Below are 20,461 nucleotides of genomic sequence, written 5' to 3'. Positions count from 1 at the left end.
GCCCGGTGATAGACATTGGGAAGGGTATGTGCTATGGTGAGCGCTGTGAATTGTGTAAGACTATTGAATCACAAACCTGTACCTCTGAAACAAATAATATATGTTAAAAAAAAGAAAAAAAGAAGATAGCAGGAAGGGAAAAATGAAGGGGGGGAAATCGGAGGGGGAGACGAACCATGAGAGACTATGGACTCTGAGAAACAAACTGAGGGTTCTAGAGGGGAGGGGGGTGGGGGGATGGGTTAGCCTTGATGGGTATTAAAGAGGGCACATACTGAATGGAGCACTGGGTGTTATATGCAAACAATGAATCATGGAACACTACATCAAAAACTAATGAGGTAATGTATAGTGATTAACATAACATAATAAAATTAAAAAAACACACACATTGGGCTCATCCTGCATATAAAAAAATAAATAAAAAATAAAAAACACACTGTTTAACATATTTGCAATAATGAAGGTACACCAAGAAAATAATGCAAAATAGTTTTTAAAGTCTTCATCGTATAGGCTTTCATCACAAAATTATTTCTATTAGTGAAAAACTGGAAACAGCTTGAATGCCCAATAGTAACTTATGTGTGTTTGTTCAACTGGCTTGCAGATGTTTTAAATTATGGTTATTAAGACCATGTAACAACATGGATTTCAAAGCAGGGTAAAAATGAGGTAAATGCTGTAATTTTAACTGCATATAAAAATATATACAGAAACATAACCAGTAAGGAAATCTGTCAATATTATAGCTGGCTCACACTGTAGAGTTGTGGATTTTTTAAGATGTTGTATTTAAAACTATGTTGTGGTTTTGTTATTTTTATAATGGAAAACATTTAATAAAGGGAAAAGCTGAAAAGGGAATTTTGAATCGTATTTTTGGAGATTTTGGAGAAAGAGTTGTCACAGCTAAGCATTACAAAGGAAAGCAGTGAGGAGTGAAGAAGTAGGCTGTCTGCTATGCTTTTTCATGTGAAAAAGAAACAAGCTAGTCCCACTGAATTAACAGATTTCCCTGCTTTTCCACTGACCACTACAAAACTTGCCACCAACATAGGAAAGCCTTGATTAGGGAAAAAAAAGTTTCCTAAATATATCTTCCTTGATCCTTTCCTTTTAGGCAGTACGAAATTATGAGTGAGTGTGAGTAACAGTACAGAGAAGGTTCTCGGCTAGTATGAGAATTGACTGCACCACTGTCAGTTCTGCCAAAGATCTAGTGTGACCAGGGACACTGTCCAAAGTAGTATTTCAGCTTTGAGATGCACCAAGCTTTAGTTCATACAGAGAACTGCCTTCTATTGAGTACTTACTCTGTGTGCTATCTGCTTTAGATGCACAACAACCCTTGCAGTTGGGGCTGGTATTATTCCCACATTACAGATGAGGGAACCAAAGCTAAGTAAGATGTCCAGGGAAATGAAAAGAAAGAAGCAGAGCTGTCCTGGACCTAGATCTGTCCAGCTCCAGAATCTTTGGCTTTTCTCTATGCCAGGCCAGCCCTGCATACCACTTGGCCCTGATCTCCTAACTTTCTCAGACAATAACATTCTGTCCTGTCTTCTTTCAACTGGTCTGCACAGGACAAGGCAAGAGTCTTGTCCCCCCAGACAGAGTCCCTGCACCTAGCACAGTGCCCGGTAAGGTATTTATTTATTGACTGCACCAACCCATACCTGCACCCATTCTTTCCTTACTCCCACAAGAGTCTGGATAAGAATTGGACATAATGAGATGGGAATGCAATCTCATTCATTCACAGCCAGTCAAGAGCTTGCAGATTCAGTCTAGAAAGCTCCCAGAACAAATTGTGCATGTGCAGACAAGAGATAAAAAGATAATACTGCTTTCAGCCCAAGATATTACCTGCCAACACTTAATGATAGTATCTGCCCATCTCTGTGGCTCAGTTTTGTCACCTTCCCAAGACTGAATGTCCATCTGCCCTCCTACCAATCCAGGCTCTGAGATTCCTGACCTCCAAAACCCTGAATCAAAGCATTCCCACAGAATCAACTCCACATTTGGGAGCTGGCAGTCAGTCCTGAAGTGCGTGACAGTGTGACTAAGAGCATGCCGGCAGTGTTGGCTGCCCTGGCCACAGGCTGTAGGCAGGAGAATTCTGGGAAGAAGGGGGATGGATGGCCCTTTTCTGATTCATTGTGCCTGTATGTGTGGGTATGTGCACGCAGAGAAGAGAGAAGAGGCAAAGAACTAAAAGGCTTCGGTTAACAAAATCACAAGCCAAGGCAGAAGGGAAAGGTATTTTATGGGCTTGGCTGGAAGAGCTGTTGCAAGAATGGAGGGATCCCACAATTCCCTGTGGATGCCACTCCCTACTTTCTTCCCTCCCTCCCTTTTCCCTTCCTGCCTCAGGGTCAGGGTCCCTGGTCACCTCCAGTCTTCCTGGGAATCCTTGGCCATGGAGTTAGGTGAGACTAGATTGGAGAAGATTGCCTTTCTCGGTGCTGTTGTGGCCATATTCTTGATTTTGTTCAGCTTGTCCCGGGCCTGTTGGCATTTTTTCAGGCAACTCGAACACAGATCCTTCTCTTCTACCAGATATAAGTTGTCCAGCCTCCTGATGGTATCTATGAATGTATCTGACTCCTCTGCCTTGGGAAAGGGATTTCGCTTTGTGTTGAGCTTTTTGAGCTTGGGGAGCTTGGAGATGCTCTTAGGGATGGTGGTCAGCAGGTTGTCATATAGCCCCACCTCATGGAGCTCCTTCAGAGCACCCAGTGTGGTGGGCACACTGTCCAGATGGTTCAAGCCTAGGTTCAAGGTGCGGGTATTCTTGAGCTGATTGAGCTCCACAGGCAACCCATTGGTGGTCAGCCTGTTGTTGCTGACATTGAGGTAGAGCAGAGTAGTCATCTGGCCGATGGACTCAGGAAGCTTGTCGATGTAGTTGCTGTGCAGGTCCAGCCACCGCAGGTTCTGGAACTTGGAGATTGATTCAGGGATTTTTCTGATCAGATTCCGGCTAAGGTCGAGCTCATCCACATCATTCAGTCTCAGGATACATTTGGGGAAGTTGGTAATTCCCATCTTGCTCAAGTCAAGGCGTTTTCTCCCATCAAATGTGATTTTGATACAATTCTTGGCCACATTGAGGGTGATCTTCTTGCCCTTGGGGCCTTTCCCGCCCTTGGCCATGTTCTTTTAGTAAGGGTGTATGTTTGAAGTGTGTTGTTCTGATTGGTTGGTGATCAGTTTGAGGGAAAAGTCACAAGAAACTGCTAGATATACTGTGACAAGAAGAGAAAATATGTCTAGTTAGGAGATGACATGAGGGCACTAGACTCCCCCCGAGTTGTAATGCTTCACTCGCTAGTGGTTAATGGAGAGAGATGCCTGGACAGAAATTAGGGCATCAGCAGAAGTCACCTCGCCAAAGATCTTCAGCAAATTCAGTGTCCTCTTCGGGGATGCGGGGCCGGCTGAAGGATGTTCAGTGCCCCTCTGGCTGTGCCATTCCCTGACGTATAAATCTCTCCACTGTCCTGGACTCAGACATGTCCCCCTCCCCCACCAAGGGGTACGTATGTGTGTGTGTGTGTGTTCTTGGCTATCTGTCACTTCCCAGACCCTCACAAAAATCTAGTGTTTCCTTACAGTTATCCCATGAGTCCCTAGGGTGGGACTGCTGAGTTCTCAGAAGCACCATAGCCTGAATATGAGGGAATAGGTGGGAGTTAAGAATGACTTACGTAGTGCATCTCTCCTCACCTTCCTCTGGACCCAGAGGCACCAGGCAGGCCTGAGCTGCTGTCACTGCAGTGCAACAGGAACAACACAAGAGCATCTTTCACTCAGCCCGCAAGTGGACATGTGTGCCTACACCTCGCTGAGGAGTGTGGAGGAGCCAGGGTTGAGCCTGGCAGTAAAAGAATGCTGTCTTTTTCTACTTCCTACCCCCTACACTTCCTCCGTCACATCCTTCACACTGCAATTCAAGTGCAGGCGCCTCAGCACTGAGAGGTATGATTATGTTTATGACATTAGTTAATGACTGCTGCCATATGGAGAAGTAGAATGGACAGAGTCATGGGTCGATTCTGGCCTCAGAAAGCTTGGCTTAGAAGTCTAGCTCTGCATTAAAGAATTTTCTTAAATTCTCAGTGCCACGGTTTTCTCATTTATGAAAACAGCCCCCTTACAGGGCTCTTAGGGAGTGTAAATTATCTAAGCTATAAAGTGCTTACAACAGTGCCTGGCACATAGTAAAAGCTTGATTAATGTTAACTATTAAATACTATTATCAGGAACTTTGCACATATTCCTTTTAATCTCCAACAATCCAGTAAGACCCATAGGATTATCTCCATTGTAAAGAGAAGAAGACAGGCTTGGGAGTGAGGAAGATCTTTAGCTAGAAAGAAGATGCAAACCGTCCTGTCCTATTCTAGAGACTCTTTTCTAAAACGTGGTGCCTCTTGCTTGCTTGCTGATTTTCTATTTTGGACCAAGCTCCCACCCTGGACAAAAGCATCAGAGACAGATGCTTGCATTAGCTTGCATTAGCTCCATTTCCCCACAGGGATGAGTGGGACAGATGCCCTGCAGTTTCTATAGTTCATCATTCAGGCCCTTTATCAGGAACCAAGTTTACAAAACACATGAAGCACCAGCAATCGGGCTATGTGAGTCTATCATCACACATTTTCCTCATACAATAATCCTCAGTATCAGAAGGAAGTGGGTAAAAATTACCTTCCAGGTGCTTACTATCAATCCTGCTATTGCCATTTCTAGCTAAGGTCAGAGGGTCCTACTCTACGCAAGTCATCCTGGATCAGAGCCTCCTGGGATGGAGATCTCCATAGTAAACCAATGAAAGTATTCTTAGCTCTCAGCAGCACTGATGTTCTTTCAGGCAGGCCTTGAAAGCTGAACCTGTTCTTTAGAAACAATGAACTAACCATATTCAGGCATAATTGGCTGGTTACCAAAGACAGTACTGTGTTCACCACTATTGAAGTTTTTATATCACACAGCATTGAGGAACCAGAAAGGATAAAGCAGATTAAAAATGAAGGCTGGGTTTCTAGCCACAGTTAAGATGGAATAAGTGCACTCTTCCCTGTTTCATCTATTGAATGCAACTAAAGGTCCCTGACAGAATTCCTGGAGCAGCTCTCTGAGGATAAGATGAAGGATAAGGTAAAAAGATATCTGAGGATAAGATGATAAACAGTACCAGACAGATTGGAAATGGAACTCAAAATAAGACCAACTTTACAGCAATGGTGATGGAAAGATTTATAAGAAAAGCCCCTTTCTATGGCCAAAACAAAGAAGGGGGTCTCCTGGGATCATAGAGAATGAGGGAGATCTCCTGGTGTTTTCCCTGTTTGTTTTTTTCCATCCTCTGCTGCCTGAGCCCCAGGCAATCCTGTATCACTAGAGTTAGCCGGGCAGACAGCTAAAACTCTGAGGGAGGAGAACCATTGTCTCTGACCAAATTTCAATCCCAAGGACATGGAGGTTGCTTTTTTTCTCTCTACCCAGTGCCACTTGGCCCCAGAGGCAGAAATAGTGGCAGGAAGTATATAGCAGATTTAGAAAATAAAAATCCCAAGATTTCTATTCAGAAGACCAAGGAAGGAGACCACTCCTAGAGCCACAAAGGGTGATTTAAAGAGGAGGGCGTTTAATGACGTTGTATATGAACTTCTGGACACACCCTGAGATGTCTATGCATGGATAAAACCCTGAACAGCGTCTTTAGTACCTAATCCCAAACTGTGAACCCAAAAGCTTTGAACGTTGAGCTGAGAGGTAGACCACTGTACAGGTAGAGATACTGATTTGAATAGCACTGAAAATTCTTTGACGACTGAATGGACACTGTAACCATAGTCTACAGAATCTACAGAAGGTGTGCCAGAACTTGTAGCCTGTGATTGCCTGCTAAAATACATACATATCAATATCAATATATAGGTCTATCCTAGAAGAAGGAGAGGAAGAAGTCGTGGTGCAGAACAATATTTGAAGGAAAAATGGGTAAAAACTTTTAACTGTTGATAAAAGATATAAAAATGACAGATGCAAGAATCTCAGTGAACTCCAAAGAGGACAAATAAGCTTAAAAAAATCCACACTCAGACATATAATCAAACTGCTTAAAATTAAAAACAAAAAAATTCACATTCACAACCTGCCAGAGAATACATATTATCTATAGGAGCCAGCAATGCGAATGGATGTATGTTCCTCACTGGAAACCATGGAGGCCAGAAGCACTGGAAAAATATAGTTTTCAAGTGCTGAAAGTAAGGAACAGTCAGGCAGACAGTGAATGACGGTATCCTGGATGAATGAAGGCAAAATGAGGACATTCTCAGATGAATGAAAAATAAAAGGATTTGTTACTATGGCTGAGCTGCTGTAGAAGAAATGCTAAGGGAAGTTCTTCAGATGAAAGGGAGATGATATTAGAAATAAACTTGGACTTGAGAATAGAGGAAGAGCTATGGAAATGGTAAACATCTGATAAACAGACTACTCTTCTCCTCTTAAGATCTTTAAAATATGTGTGACAGTTGAAAGCAGAAATTATAACAGTTTGGTGGGGTTTTCAATGTAGGTACATGAAATACATACGACAACTACAACATAATGGGGGGAGGTATTGGGACCTATATGGTAGGTAAGATTTTTACAGTGCTTTGGTAAAATATTAATTCTAAGTAGGCTGTGGAAAGATAAGCATGTATATTTTAATCTCCAGAGCAATCACTAAAACAATGTACAGACAAGGAATAAATAAAATATATACATTAAAATGAAACTGTAAAAAAATTAGAAGTCAAATAATCTAAAAGAAAGCAGAAAAGGCGAAATGGAACAAACAAAAGCAACTATTAAAATGGTAACCTAAATCCAAACATGTTAGTACTTCCATTAAATGAAAATGACCTAAACACACCAACCCAAAGCATAATTATCAGAATGGATAATAAAAGAACAAGACCCAATTATATATATAAGAAATCCACTTTATATAAACAAAAGTAAGTTAAACTAAAAGAATGAAAAAAGAGATACTCTGCAAACACTGAAGGGAAACTGGAGTGACTTTATTAACATCAGACAACATATATTTCAGAGCATGAAAATTTACCTGAGATTAAAAAGAATACCACATAATGATAAAAGAGACACTTCACCATGAAGGTATAAAAATACTAAATGTATATGTACTTAAGATCAGAGCTTTGATATAAAAGAAACAAAAGCTGATAAAATTGAAAAAGGAAATGGACAAATCTATAATTAGAGGTGGAGACATCAATACTTGTCTCTCAATAATCAATAAAACAGACAGGGCTTCTCAACCTTGGCTCTATTGACATTTGAGGCCAGATAATTCTTTATTTTCTTTGTTGTTAGCAGGGGTGGGGCAGTGATGGGGGAAAGCCCTGTTCCATGCATTGTAGGATATTTAGCAGCAGAAGGCCAGAAGAGTCTATGCACTAAATGCAAGTAGCTCTCCACTACTTGTAACAACCAATAATGTCTCTAAACATAGCCAACTCCTCACTGGGGCGCAAAATCGCCTCCAGATCAGAATTGCTAATATAGAAGAACTGAACATTACCATCAATCAACTGGATCTAATTGACACTTAAAACATTCTACCTAAAAAAAAAAAAAAAATTCTACCTAGCAATGGTATACACATTCTTTCCAAGTGCACATGGAACATTCACAAATATGAACTATATTCTTGGTTATGAAACAAACCTTAACAAATATAAACAAATTGAAATAATGCAATATTTTCTCTGAAAATAATGGAATTAAATTAGTAATCAATATCAGAATAACTGGAGAATCTCCAAATAGTTAACAAACCACATATTGATAAATATTCGTGAGTCAAAGAAATCTCAAGGGAAATTAGGAAATGTCTTGAACTGAAGAAAAATGAAAATAGAACATATCTAAACTTATGGTATGCAACTAAAGCAGTGATTAGAGGGAAATTTATAGCTTTAAATGTTCATACTAGGAACATTTTAAAAAGTAAGAAAGGTCTTAAACCAATAGTGTAAACTTCCATTTAAAAAACTAGCAAAGAAGAGCAAAAAAACCTAAAGCATGCAGATAGGGTAAATAATAAAGAAAGAGAAGAAATCAATAAAATTGAAAGGAGAAAGACAAAAAACTTCTGTATTCCCAGCAATAAACAATTGGAATTTGAAATTTGAAAAATAATAAACTCCAAAAGTAAAACATTTGTGTATTTCACATAAGTAATAAAAATGTACAGGATTTCTATGATGAAAATTACAAAACACTGACAAAATAAAGCAAAGAAGATCTGAATAAATAGAGAAACATAACATGTTCATGAGTTGAAAGACTCAATATCGTTAAGAGTCAATTCTATCCAAATTGGTCTAAAGATCAATTCAAATTCCAGCAGGATTATTTGTATACATGAATGTACAGATTTTAAAATTTATATTGAAAGGAAAAGGAACTAGAAATCCAAAAAATTCTGAAAAAGAAAACATAAAGTTAAGGGATTCATGCTTCCAGTTTTAAAACTTACCATGTAATTACAACAGGTGGTATTGGTGAAGTGACACATACATAGATCAGTGGAATAGAAAACAGAGTCCAGAAATAGAGCCACACAAATATAGCCAAGTGGTCAAATGATTTTTGACAAAAGTTCAAAGAAAATGCAGTGGAGAAACAATGAACTTTCCAACAAATAGTGCTGGAACAATTGGTTACCCACATACAAAAAAATAATAATAATCTCAAACTATCGAAATTAACTCAGGTAAACTCAAAATGAATCACAGATATGAATGTAAAGTGTAAAACCAGGAAACATCTAAAAGAAAAAGTACAAGAAAATCTTCATAAGCTTGAGTTAGGCAGAAGTACAATCCCTAAAAGAAAAGAAAATATTGACAAATTGGACTTGCACAAAATTTAAAATTTCCGCTCTGTTAAAAAAATCAAGAATAAAAAGACAAGCTACAGAATGGAAGAAAATATTTGCAAATCACATGTCCAACAAAGGACTATTATCTAGAATCTATAAAGAACTCAAGGTCAACAGTAAGAAGACAAACAATACAATAAAAAATAAAATGCCCAAGAGATTTAACAAGACTTTTCACCATAGAAGTTATATGGTTGGCAAACAAAAATTTGCTCAACATCATTAGTCACTAGGAAAATGCCAATTAAAATCACAAGCAGATACCACTACACAGTTATTAGAATGTCTAAAATAAACAAAAAACCCTTAAAAATCAATATAGTACAAAGATTTGGTGAGGATACCAGAACAACCAGAGCACTCATGGGAATTCAGAATGTTACTCCGAAAAACGGTTTGGCAATTTCTTATAAAATGAACTGTATACTTACCACATGACCCAGCATTTCCCCAGCTAGATAATTACCCTAGAAAAACAAAAATTTAGGATCACACAAAAACTTATGCATGTGTGTTTATAGCTGCTCTATTCATGATTGCCAAAACCAGAAGAAAACAACCCAAAGACCTTTCAGTGGGTGGATGGATAAAGAAATTGAGGTGTATCCTTATCACGGAACACTGTGAAACAGAAAAGAGGACAAATCTATTGATACATGCAACAACTTGGATGCTCCTCAAAAAGCATGACTTTTTATAGCCCCACTTAGCCCTGTCTGCTCCAGTAAAGGGCATCCAGATATGTACCACGTGGCATTGCTCTGGTACACGTGCATATCAGCACAGGGAACACCTCTGCCCAAGGCAGCGTGTCAGAGAAACTGCCCTACAGCACTTGAGTTGAAATTGTAATATAAAGAAAGGTGGACCAAGAGCAAGGGATCCTGTGTTCTGATTTTAATGTTTATCAATGACTTTTCTGCATGGTCAGTTGCCAGATTTAGCAAATAAAATTACACTTTCCCAGCTAAATTTTAGCTTCAGATAAACAGGTAATTTTTAGTATACATGTGCCCCCAAACATTGCATAGTTCTGTATTTTATTTGGCAATTCTATCCCATGGGCCTGAACAAATATTTAAGTTTCCTTTGTTCATGATCCTTGTGTTAGTCCTTCAGGACTAATTTAAACCACATCGATGCGCTTATTCCTGCATTCATTCTTTTGTTCACTCACCGAGTAAGTAAATTGAGGACCTATTAGATGCTACACAGGTGAGCAATCAAGAGGGCCAGTCCCCAAGCTCAAAGAACTAAAATCTAGATTGTTACTGATTCTCCTGAGCTCCCTAAAGTTTCTTATATTCAAGATAAAGTTCAGCTCAAACACAATAAGCATGGGCTAGAGGGGCCCTGGATGAGAAGGATGCTTCCAGGAGACTCAAGACCCGCCCAGGTGAGCCCTGCTGAGCCTGCTCCCCAGAGCCCATCCACACCCTGATAAGAAGCCCTCCAGCTCTGATGAATGTTGGGAAGGTAGCAGCATGGAGCTGCCCGCAGACTACTTCTCCATTAAAGAGCTTCTCTCCAACAGGCCCTTTGGCTCCGAGCCTGCTTGTGAATTACCTGCAAGGCAAAACGGGCTAGGATCATGCACTCCACCTCCTCCCCAGCACATCTCGGTCCCCAGTCAGCCCCAGGCCAGATGAAGCATAATCAGCCCCCACCCCCTTCACACATCTTCCACCTTACCTGCCTAGGGACCTTGCTCTTGGTTATGGAGAGCAGGGTGTATTGTATTTGCTCAGGGTCCATGAGGACCCCCTAAGCTGCTGAGTACCAATGGAAGCAGACCAGTGCCAGAAGCCCCTAAAGACCAGGAATATCCCTTCTCTTAGTCAACTCGAAGGTCAGCATCCTGCCCAGTTCTGCCCATCGAGTAGCAGAACAAGTATGGGCAAAAGAAGTGTAAAACTCATGATCTTTTGATTCAACAAAAACTGGTTAGATGGTCTGATGATATCAATTCACAGAATCCTCAAATGTCAGAGTGGGACCAACAACCCACACAAAGGAAGCTGGAAATCAGAGAAGGAGATATAAATTGATAAACATGGGTAGATGGATGGATGGATGGACAGATGGGTGGATGGATAGACAAATAAGAGATTTCATATCATATGAATAGCTGAGAAGCCCTAATACAAGAAGTTTTAAAATGTACTGGGTCTTCTTGTCTCGAACAATTGGTTTTTATACTTTGGAAAAACTGGACCGGTTGGTTGACTCTAATTTCTAATTAATTTTTCTATCTAGTCATTGTGAATCAAACAGCATGGTGGGACACCCCATGGATATCTAAATTAAAAATGTAATGGCAACCTATATTTTAATGCCATCAAAATATTTGCAGGCATTTTTTAGTTGTAAGATTGTTATCCTCACTATGATAATAGAATTTATCTTGTGCCTTGCACTCATGTGTCTTTATATTTGTAATTAAGACTGACTTTGTATATATCTGATATCTTTAACATCTTGCTAATGTGATCTCACAATAATTATTTCACTCTTTTGACTAATGCATTCAGACGCAGGACAGACACACTATAGAACCCAAACCCCAAAAGTCACTGCTGTTTCCCAGCCAGTGTTTGGAGCTAACTTCACAGCAAGCTTCATGCTGTATGAGTGAGAAATATCTTTTGCTTGTGGGCCATCTCTTAAGGGGAAACAATGTAAACTTCCTTCAATAGAATCACTCATTCCAAAGGCACTGCATTTATTCTATCTCCTGACTTTCATAAGACCCATTCACCAGACACGTAAGAGGCCAGCCTCACTTCCGCCGTGACTGCCCACATGGCTTCCAGTCATTCCCTGTGCCCTCCACCCCTTCCCCAAATGTGCTGTACCTTCTCATAAGCAGCCAGGTGGCAGGTGGAGATGTGGGTGGTCACCATGGGGCTGTCTGTGGAGAGCATCTGTCTGGAACCTCTGGCCAGGGCTCTAAAATAGGCACTAATAATTGACTTGGGCACGTCTGCACTGGGGGAAAGAACTGCCATTTGTCCAGTGCCTACTCTGGGTGAGGAACTGTGCGCTCGTCTACTTGCTTTACAGTGTTAGCTGGTTTCTGGAGTACAGACTCCCTGGGGGTGTAAACATGAAATGCTTTTATTTTTTCCATTCCTGCCCCCAGCTGTGTTATGTTGAGCCCCTTTTTCCTGTGGACAGGACAGATTGCTAGGAAGGGGATAAGGGACAGACTAGAAGCAGAAATATGTCGGTGAGGCTCACAGCAACAGCTCCACCAGACACATGGCAGAGTTGATGGAGAGAGATGCAGACAGCAGGTGTGGGGTCTTACAGGGACCCCATGATTGTGAGAGTTTTCTGACATCAAGTTCAGAAGATCCACTCCACATCATTCACTCAGGTGACATGTACCAAAGTAACAATTGCAGACGTGCGGCTGGGCCCTTCCTCTATCTGCACAGCAACGATACAGTGTCATTCCTATCTTTATAATAAGAGAATTGAGGCTCAGAGAAGTCAAGTGACTTTCCCAAGGTAACACAGACAACACAGCACAGCCACCGCAAACCTAGTTATGTCTGACACCAAAGCTTATGGTCGTCGTGCTGTACTATGCTGCCTTTCTTTTTCTTTCTACTGTTGCCTTTACTCCAGCAGTAGGAAATGCTTATCCTGGGGGGCACATTGCCAGCCCCCTGACTCCAAGGAGAAGAAGGCATTCTGGAATCCTAGCATTCCCAGAGCAAAATACACCTGGAACGGAAATTAAAGCTGCTTGTCCCTCATGTCCCCCAAAAATGTGTGCCGCTGGCTTTGGAATCTGTTGTCCCTCAGCCACACTAGTCCCCCAGGCCCCCCAGGTGTGAGCTTCTTGCCACACTGAATGTGCCAAGAATGTAAAGATACAGGTTTGTCATCCAGCATGGCTGGCGAATGTTAGCCCACCGCCTTCCCGGGTGCTCACCCCAGAGACTCGAGGCCCTCTTCTGCCCTCGGGGCTGCTGGCTATGTAGGGGCGCTGAGAGGCTGTATGCAGACCACCAGAAGTTTGATTTTCACTGTGTGGGCTCACTGTAAAATCTAACCCCTGTAAGATGCACGTCTGATCTTCCCAGACAACGGGCCATCCCCACATGTCAATCATATGATGCTCTCCACCCCCTCCCCACCCCACGCAGGCATGCTCAACACTTAGAAGCACATCGTGCCTTCTCCTTCACAAAGCCACCTCCCTTTGCCATTTCATTCAGTCCTCACTACTCTCCTTTGAGGTGGGAATTCTCCTCCTACCCCAAGATAAGGATGCCGTGGGGTAGAGTGGGGCATGAAGTAGTTTATCCACGTTCCCACAGCTCACCTTATTCTGGGTGGAACGTTCTTTCCGTGATAATAGAGCTGCAGCAAACAGAGTGTCTGTGTGGAAATCATCAGGTTCCCTCCATGTGGCAGTTATCTGGTTAATCGGATCAACACAGCTCTAACCACCTTCCTGGGCTATTATGCATGTATAGCGCTGTCTACCCTTAATATTATTTACTTCTCCGTCCTGAGCACCAGTGTGGCTCCGCACATGTGCTGCTGGGAAGTCGTTATCTGTCAAACTGCCCCCTTCCCCCGGCGGATAATAAGAATTCAACTTTTATTTGGAGCAAAAGTTCCCAGGGGGTCACATGGCCCAATAACAAAAGATTATGATTTCTTATTGGTTTAATAGCATCTATTTTGTAATTCTGAATGTACTCTGTTTTAATTGGATTTGTTAAGGGAACAAAAGGGAATAGGTGACTTACAATTAAAATAAAATATTAAGATTATTAGTTTAACAGACTAGAAACGCCTTGTTCATCAGCGAACGCATTCAAAACACACAGACTAACCTCTACACACAGGAAAGCGGAAGGACCAGTCAGTCCTGGCACCTGGAAACCTCAAGAGATGAGCGTTAATCCAATTTCAACCAACGTGATTTAAATACTGCTACTGCCAGATAGATGTTATTGCATTTTCTCCCCACAGCCTTGGCTTCCCCTGCAGATAAGGCAATGGGCTCTGAGAAGCGGCCTGGAAGGGTGAAAAGTACAGGGGCTTTAGACCCCTCTACCATCCGGGGGACCCTGGACGGTCCCCTGAGCCTCACTGAGCTTCAGCTCCCCCTTCTGTGAATAAGATCATGAAAGTGGCTGCTTCTGAAGGTTGGGTGAGGGTGAGTGAGCCCTGGAGGCCTGTGTGGTGCCTTTGTGTGTTGGGGGAGAGGTGAAATAGTGGCATCAGGACAGCGTAACTGGTCAACAGTGGAGCCAGGACTCCAGGGTTCCCATGGAGCAGAAATCTGATTCAGGCTTCACAGCCCCACATCCTTACTATGGCATCTCTGCCTCACCAGGCGCAGACTTTAGATTACTTTATCCTGGGGGACAAGGAGACATAGCTCCTTGAGGCACAGGAACCCCAAGATTGCAGAGATGGGGCTCGTCCTTCACAAGTGCCCCATGGTGTGTGCATATCTTCTGCACCCCGTCTGGCCCCGGGGAGAACTTGCTGAGGGTGAGCATGGCACGGACCCCTGGGTGCCCTGCAGGCATACACTGGCAGGTACCCTGATGTGGTGCCCCCATCTGCTGTAGGAAGGCCCCCAGCTCCGAGGGGGCTATAAATCCTCCCACTGTGAAGCCATGAGATACTGTGAAGGGGAACCCTAAAGATCGACCATAAGGGAACAGTTGAACTTCCCATGGCCCTTTGGATTTATTCATTCATTAACAATAGGTTAACTGCATACAGATATACAACTGATAACTGCCGTGGATGGGCATGGTTTTATACGGCAAGCAACATGAAGAAGGAGAGGAACAAAAGCAAAGAAGTGTACAATGCCAGGTGGCAATGAGTGCTAGGAGGAGAAGGAGTTGGGACAAAAGAAACAGATGGTGCTTGGGGGGCGTGTGTAGGGGGGCATATGCTTCTGAAGAGGGTGACCAGGAAGGGCCTCCTTGAGAAGAAGACACCTGGGCAGAGACTGAAGGAAGCAAGGATCCAAGGAGATGGGGAGGGGGTTCTAGATAGAGGAAACATCAGATGGAAAGGCCCTGTGGCAGAGGGGAGGGGCGGGACAAGCGCAGGGGAGAAGGAGGAGAGAAGAAAGGAAGGCAGGCAGGCCAGAGGCACAATTAAAAAAAACAAAATAAGCAAAAAAGAATGATAGCAGACATGATCTGGCTTATTTTCCAAATGATACTCTGGCTGTCGTGAGAAAAATCCCCAGGGCATGTCAAACCAAAGAGAGAAAGCTTGTCCCTACACTTCCCCCAAGGCCATCACAGACAAGCCCGTGCCCTCTCCTCTCTAATTTCTACCTGAGACAGGAGGAATCCCAGCCTCCTGGCTGGCATCAGCCATAGTGTGGTACTGGGCTGGTACCTCGCTGTGAAGTGTGTGCTCTCAGATAGGGTCTTGGGTCCACCAGGAAGCTACCATGTGCAGGACCCCTTACGTGCAGCCCACTGAGTGGGAGCAGCAGGGGGCTGGACGTAAACCAGACATGGCAGGGAGTTGACCAGGCTGGATGAGAACTGTGTCTGCCATGGGTTCCCGGGGGGCCATGGCCAAGCCACTTGCCTCTTCTCTGTCTATACCCCATACCTTGGTGATCTCATCTAGTCTCATTGCTTTAAATACACTAAGGACTCCCCAGCTTTTGTGTCTTGACCTCGCCCGCTGATCCCAGACTTGTATCCTTCTGCCTACTTAACATTTCTACTTGTACTATGTAAAGACACCAAAACACATTGTGTCCAAAACCGAGCTCCCTGTCCACCCACTGCACCCACAGCCTCTCTGGCCAGGCCAACAGCAACAGCATCTCGTGTGTCAGGCCCCAAGCTGTGGCATCACAGTCAACACCCCTTTTCCTCTTAGGTTCCATGCTGCTCGCTCTGTGCTCAAAGTCGATCCACAATCCTACCATTTCCCACCACGTGCCTGGGCACCACCATGGGCTGAGTCACTGCTGTTTGCCACTGGGCCTTTGCGGTGGCCTCCTAGCACTTGTCTTCACCCCATGCAATCTGTTCTTGACACAGCAGCCAGGGGATTTCTGTTACCACCCTGTTATTCCTTGGCGCACAGCCCTCCAGTGACTCCTGTTTCACCCAAGTAAGGGCTGGACACCTTCCAGTGGCCCCATGGCCTAACCCACCACCACCTCCCTGAGGGGGCTCCCCACCACTCGCCGCCACACTCACTCCACATCCACCACCCAACCCGGCCATTCCTCTAACCTGCCCCCACAAACTCCTTTTATGGCCTTTACTCCTTTTATGGCCTTTACTCCAGCTCTTTCATTCTTCTGGAAGGTTCTTCTCTCAGATATTTACTTGACTGACCTGTTCAACTTCTTCAAGGTTATGGGTAAAATTTAACTTCTCAATTCAGCCTGCCCTGATCCCCCAATTAATGATGCAAACTGAGCCCAAGCACATCCTAATCCTCCTTGCTCTGCTGTACTTTCTTCCATAACACATATAACCTAAGTATTATTTTATAATAGGCTTACTTGTTGTGCTTACTTTTATTGTCTGTCCCTTGCTCTCCTCCCCAAACAGACTCTAAACTCCTAGTGCCTGGCACACAGGAGGCCCTCCGTCAGTCTTGGTTAAATGAATGAATTCTAGGAGATTACCAAGGTCATCTCAGTTCCCATGACCTCAGAAAGGGGCCAGCTTCATTGCAGATTCCACAGCTTGTAACAGCTGCTGTGGAATCCCTCTTGACCCATTGTTTTCCCACCTACTTTGAAAGGGCTTCTAGAACATGCAGACTATTTTTAAGGGAGAGGTCTGTGGAGAAAAGTCGTCACTTTCACACCAAATATTTATTAGTCACTGAGTGTGTACCCAGCCCTGGGTGGGACACCCTTGAGGACAGGAAGACCTGTCCAAATAGATGCATACAATAGCGTGATGAAATTTTTGGCTGTGAGATTAAGTGTGCAGGGAGGCTGGGAAGTGGGTTAGCAGTACAACAAATGAAGTTTTAATTGGGTTAGGCCAAAGGGAAAGAAAGCTTCCAAAAGTAGGAATGAACGAGAGCAAAGGTAGAGCAATGGGATCAAGCAAGAGGTCTGAGGAGATGCAGCTAACCTTCGGGACGAGACCCCCCCATCCTCCACTCCGGCTCACCAGGCAGCGCAGATATCACTGCTAAGAACCTCTTTTCAAGAAATAAGAACCAAACGTTCTGTATAAATATGTTTATGGCAGTGCTATTTAAAATAATAAAAACAAATGGACACAATCCATGTATCTAACAGTGGACAGTTGGCGACTTACTGTCCAGTCACAGCATGAAATGAATATTCAACAGTAACTAAAACAAAACAAAAACATCATTTTCCAAGAAATGCTGAAAGGAAACATTTGGAGACATAATGTTATGAGGAAAACATTCTGTGCCCATATGACCTCGCTGCCCTCATGAGCATGCACACACACCTCAAGAAAAAAGATGGAAGAACATCCAAATATTAGCAGAAATGCCCTCTGGAAATTATGGTGTCGGGTTGTTTTTACTTTCTTTCTTAAATGTCTATGTAGTTTCTAAGTTCTCTGCATTAGATACAAAATCTATGTCTAATCGGAAAGAAAGTTACAAACACATTCACACGCACGTGCACACACAACACACACACACATCTACTTCCTTTTCAATTGCATGAATTCTGTAAAGCCACTCATGTCATCGTGTTTAAAATAGGGGTGTGTGTGTGTGTGTGTGTGTGTGTGTGTGTGTGTGTGTGTAAGAAAGAGATTTTAAAATAGCGAGCATATTTGAGTCAAAGAGGGACATCTGAGAAAATATTCCCTGGACAAAGACGAGAAGGAACCACATGTTTAGAGGGCCACGGGCTTGGAGGTGGACCAGCCGGGCTCATCTCCTGACTCCCTATTTCCTGCTAATGTGTCACCAGCCTCAGTTCCCTCAGGTAGAGTGGGGCGATGAGAGGGTTGCATAGGAGAAAAAGGTCGGGGGGGGGGTGACAGGTGCTCAGTGAAGGGAAGCTTTGGTGACGGGATAGCAGCCGTAGTGCCGGTTGTTAGTTGAGAACCCCAGCTTGCCCAGCCACAGTGGCAGATGGAGGTGGGGGAGCACCTGAGAAGCGCCCCACCGACTGCAGACATGCAGACTAAGCTGGAGGCAGCCCCATGCCTGGCCATGCTGGGAGGGTGGTGGAGTGGGGGAAGGAGGGAGGCAGCCATTCTCGTTCCCTCCAGAGATGTTCCCTCAGAGCCAGCCAGCCCTCCACCGCACTGAAAACCCTGACCAACCACAGACGACTGTGATACACAAACCACATGGCCTTCTACGTGTTGGCGACCCAAACTAGGCTGCAGTGTAGGGGAGGATATTTACGTGAACAGTGCTAATGTTTGTCCATCCAGAGGGGAAGGCCACTGGAAGGACCATGGGCTGATTTTTAAAGCGACACAAAAGGGTGGTTTGGGGCTCGTTGCTTGTATGTGAGGCACCTGTCTTTTGAAAATGCTGTGGCTTCTAATCTTAATTTTTTTTGTCTGTAGAAATATTTCCTAAATTCAGATTTCCCATGCCTCCTTGAGTCTTTTTTTTTTTTTTAATGTTTTATTTATTTATTCATGAGAGTAGAGAGAGAGAGAGAGAGAGGCAGAGGCAGAGGCAGAGGGAGAAGCAGGCTCCCCGCCTAGCAGGGAGCCCGATGCGGGACTCGATCCCAGGATCCTGGGATCATGACCTGAGCCGAAGGCAGACGCTTAACCATCTGAGCCACCCAGGCGCCCCCCTCCTTGAGTCTTTATCGGGCTTACCTGAAGTTATTACTGAAGCATTCAGCCCTATCATCAGTGAGAGAGACCCCTTCTCTGACTCTGGGCAGCTAGATATAACCTGCTGGACATGATAGGAAAGATCAAGACAGGCAGCAGCACTGTGTTTAGGATGGAGCAGCTCTGCACCTTAATGACCAGGTATTAGCCAGTTTGTCCGCTTCCTTCCTGTTGTGTATAAAAGTACTTAATAGAAGGCAGGCACTCGGGCAGCAGGGAACAACAGTGCTTTGAGGCCAGTAGAACTGGGCTCCACCCCACCTTTACTGCCAGCCTGATTTTAATCTTGAGCTCAGTTTGCTGATCTGCAAAATGGGTCAGAAAAGTGCAGCTTGTTATGAAGAGTAAATGTGGGGATGACTATACATTGAGTGGCCAGTGTGTAGTGGGTGCTCAGTGAGTGGTAACCTGGCTCCCGCAGTCACTGCCTTTGTGATGGTAAATCATGCTGGTAGATCCACCAAACAGCACCATAGTGATCCCTTCCCTACAGTGAGTAGCCCTAGGACACTCCCCACTGGTCATTAATACCAAATGTAAGACTTGTGGAACAATCTTTGTGGATTCCCAAGGACAAAAGTCTTTGCAACCTTTTTAACACAAATTAATAATAAAAGAAAAAAAATAGTAGCAGTTAGAAGATATGATGATACCTTTGTCCACTGTTAACCACTAGAGCTTGCTACAGCCCAAGCTACTCACTTGCTCATTCATTCATTCATTCAACAATCTGTATTAGAGTCATTCTATAGGTCAGGGTCAGGCCGGAAGAGATGCAGTGAACAAGATAGACATTGCTGTACTTCTCACGAAACTCCTATTTTAGGAGAAGCAAATCAATCGATAAAAACAAACAAAAAGACCTAAGATCATTTCAGTTGGTGTAGACGCTCTGCAAAAAATCAAAACCTGGTGGACGTCAAAGGGAATGCCAAGAATCAGGGAGAGAATATTGGGGAGGGGGTGGCCTGATTTAGACCAAGAAGGTCAGGGAAGTTCTCTCTGAGGTGACATTTGAGCTGACACTAGGACTAGGCCACACAGGAGGATTTGGAGAAGAACACCCCACGGTGGGGGTTGCACCAGGTGCAAAGTCCTACCAGTGGGGAGAAAGGAGATGCCATGGGGGCTGGAGCAGGGCCAATAAGGAGAGGGTAGAAGATGAGGACAAAGAGCTGGGGAAGGCCTGTTTAGAAGTTTAGAAGCATCACCCTGGCTGCTGGGAAGTCTCCAGAGGTAGGGAAGGAAGAGTAGATGAAGACAGCCACTTGCAGGCAGCAAAAGATGGTGTAAACCAAGAGGGTGGGGAGGAGAAGGATAGCGCATATTTACCATATGTGGTAGAAGCAGAATCAATGGAATGGTCGTCTGGGTTGCATGTGTGGGTCAAAGAGAAAATGCAGGCTGACGTTCTAGCGGGCCTGGCGTTTTCTATACATGGTTCCTCTTTTGTGCTGAGCGCTAATTTTATGTCCAAGTGCATTATGTGTATTATCTCATTTGGTCCATCCACCCCACTTTACCGATAAAGCACTGAGCCTCAGAGCATGTCCCCTGTCAAAGTCCACGCTGGTCAAGCACAGCCAGTATCTGCTCAGTCTTCTTGTCTGTGGGCTGAACTGCCCCTCGGCTTTTCCATGAAACTTGA

At 43.8% G+C, this 20,461-nt stretch overlaps 2 protein-coding genes across 9 annotated transcripts in view; one reads left to right on the top strand and one right to left on the bottom strand.

Annotated features, from left to right (window-relative positions):
• The window catches only part of WDFY4 (WDFY family member 4), a 286,087-nt gene that overhangs the window by 219,237 nt on the left and 46,389 nt on the right, over positions 1-20,461 (top strand). The window lies entirely within an intron of this gene.
• Positions 2,395-3,162, bottom strand: LRRC18 (leucine rich repeat containing 18). Its single transcript, XM_036103150.2, has one exon. It carries the CDS (start codon positions 3,160-3,162, stop codon positions 2,395-2,397), a length of 768 nt encoding a protein of 255 aa, XP_035959043.1.

The sequence above is a fragment of the Halichoerus grypus genome, chromosome 7 (assembly GCF_964656455.1).
Source record: "Halichoerus grypus chromosome 7, mHalGry1.hap1.1, whole genome shotgun sequence".
In the NCBI taxonomy this organism is placed as follows: Eukaryota; Metazoa; Chordata; class Mammalia; order Carnivora; family Phocidae; genus Halichoerus; species Halichoerus grypus.
Note: the sequence above shows the minus strand (reverse complement) of the source record. Positions and strands in the feature narration are given on the sequence as shown.

Coding starts and splice junctions, on each gene's coding strand:
- LRRC18 (XM_036103150.2), bottom strand. CDS start 3,162: ATGGCCAAGGGCGGGAAAGGCCCCAAGGGCAAGAAGATCACCCTCAAT.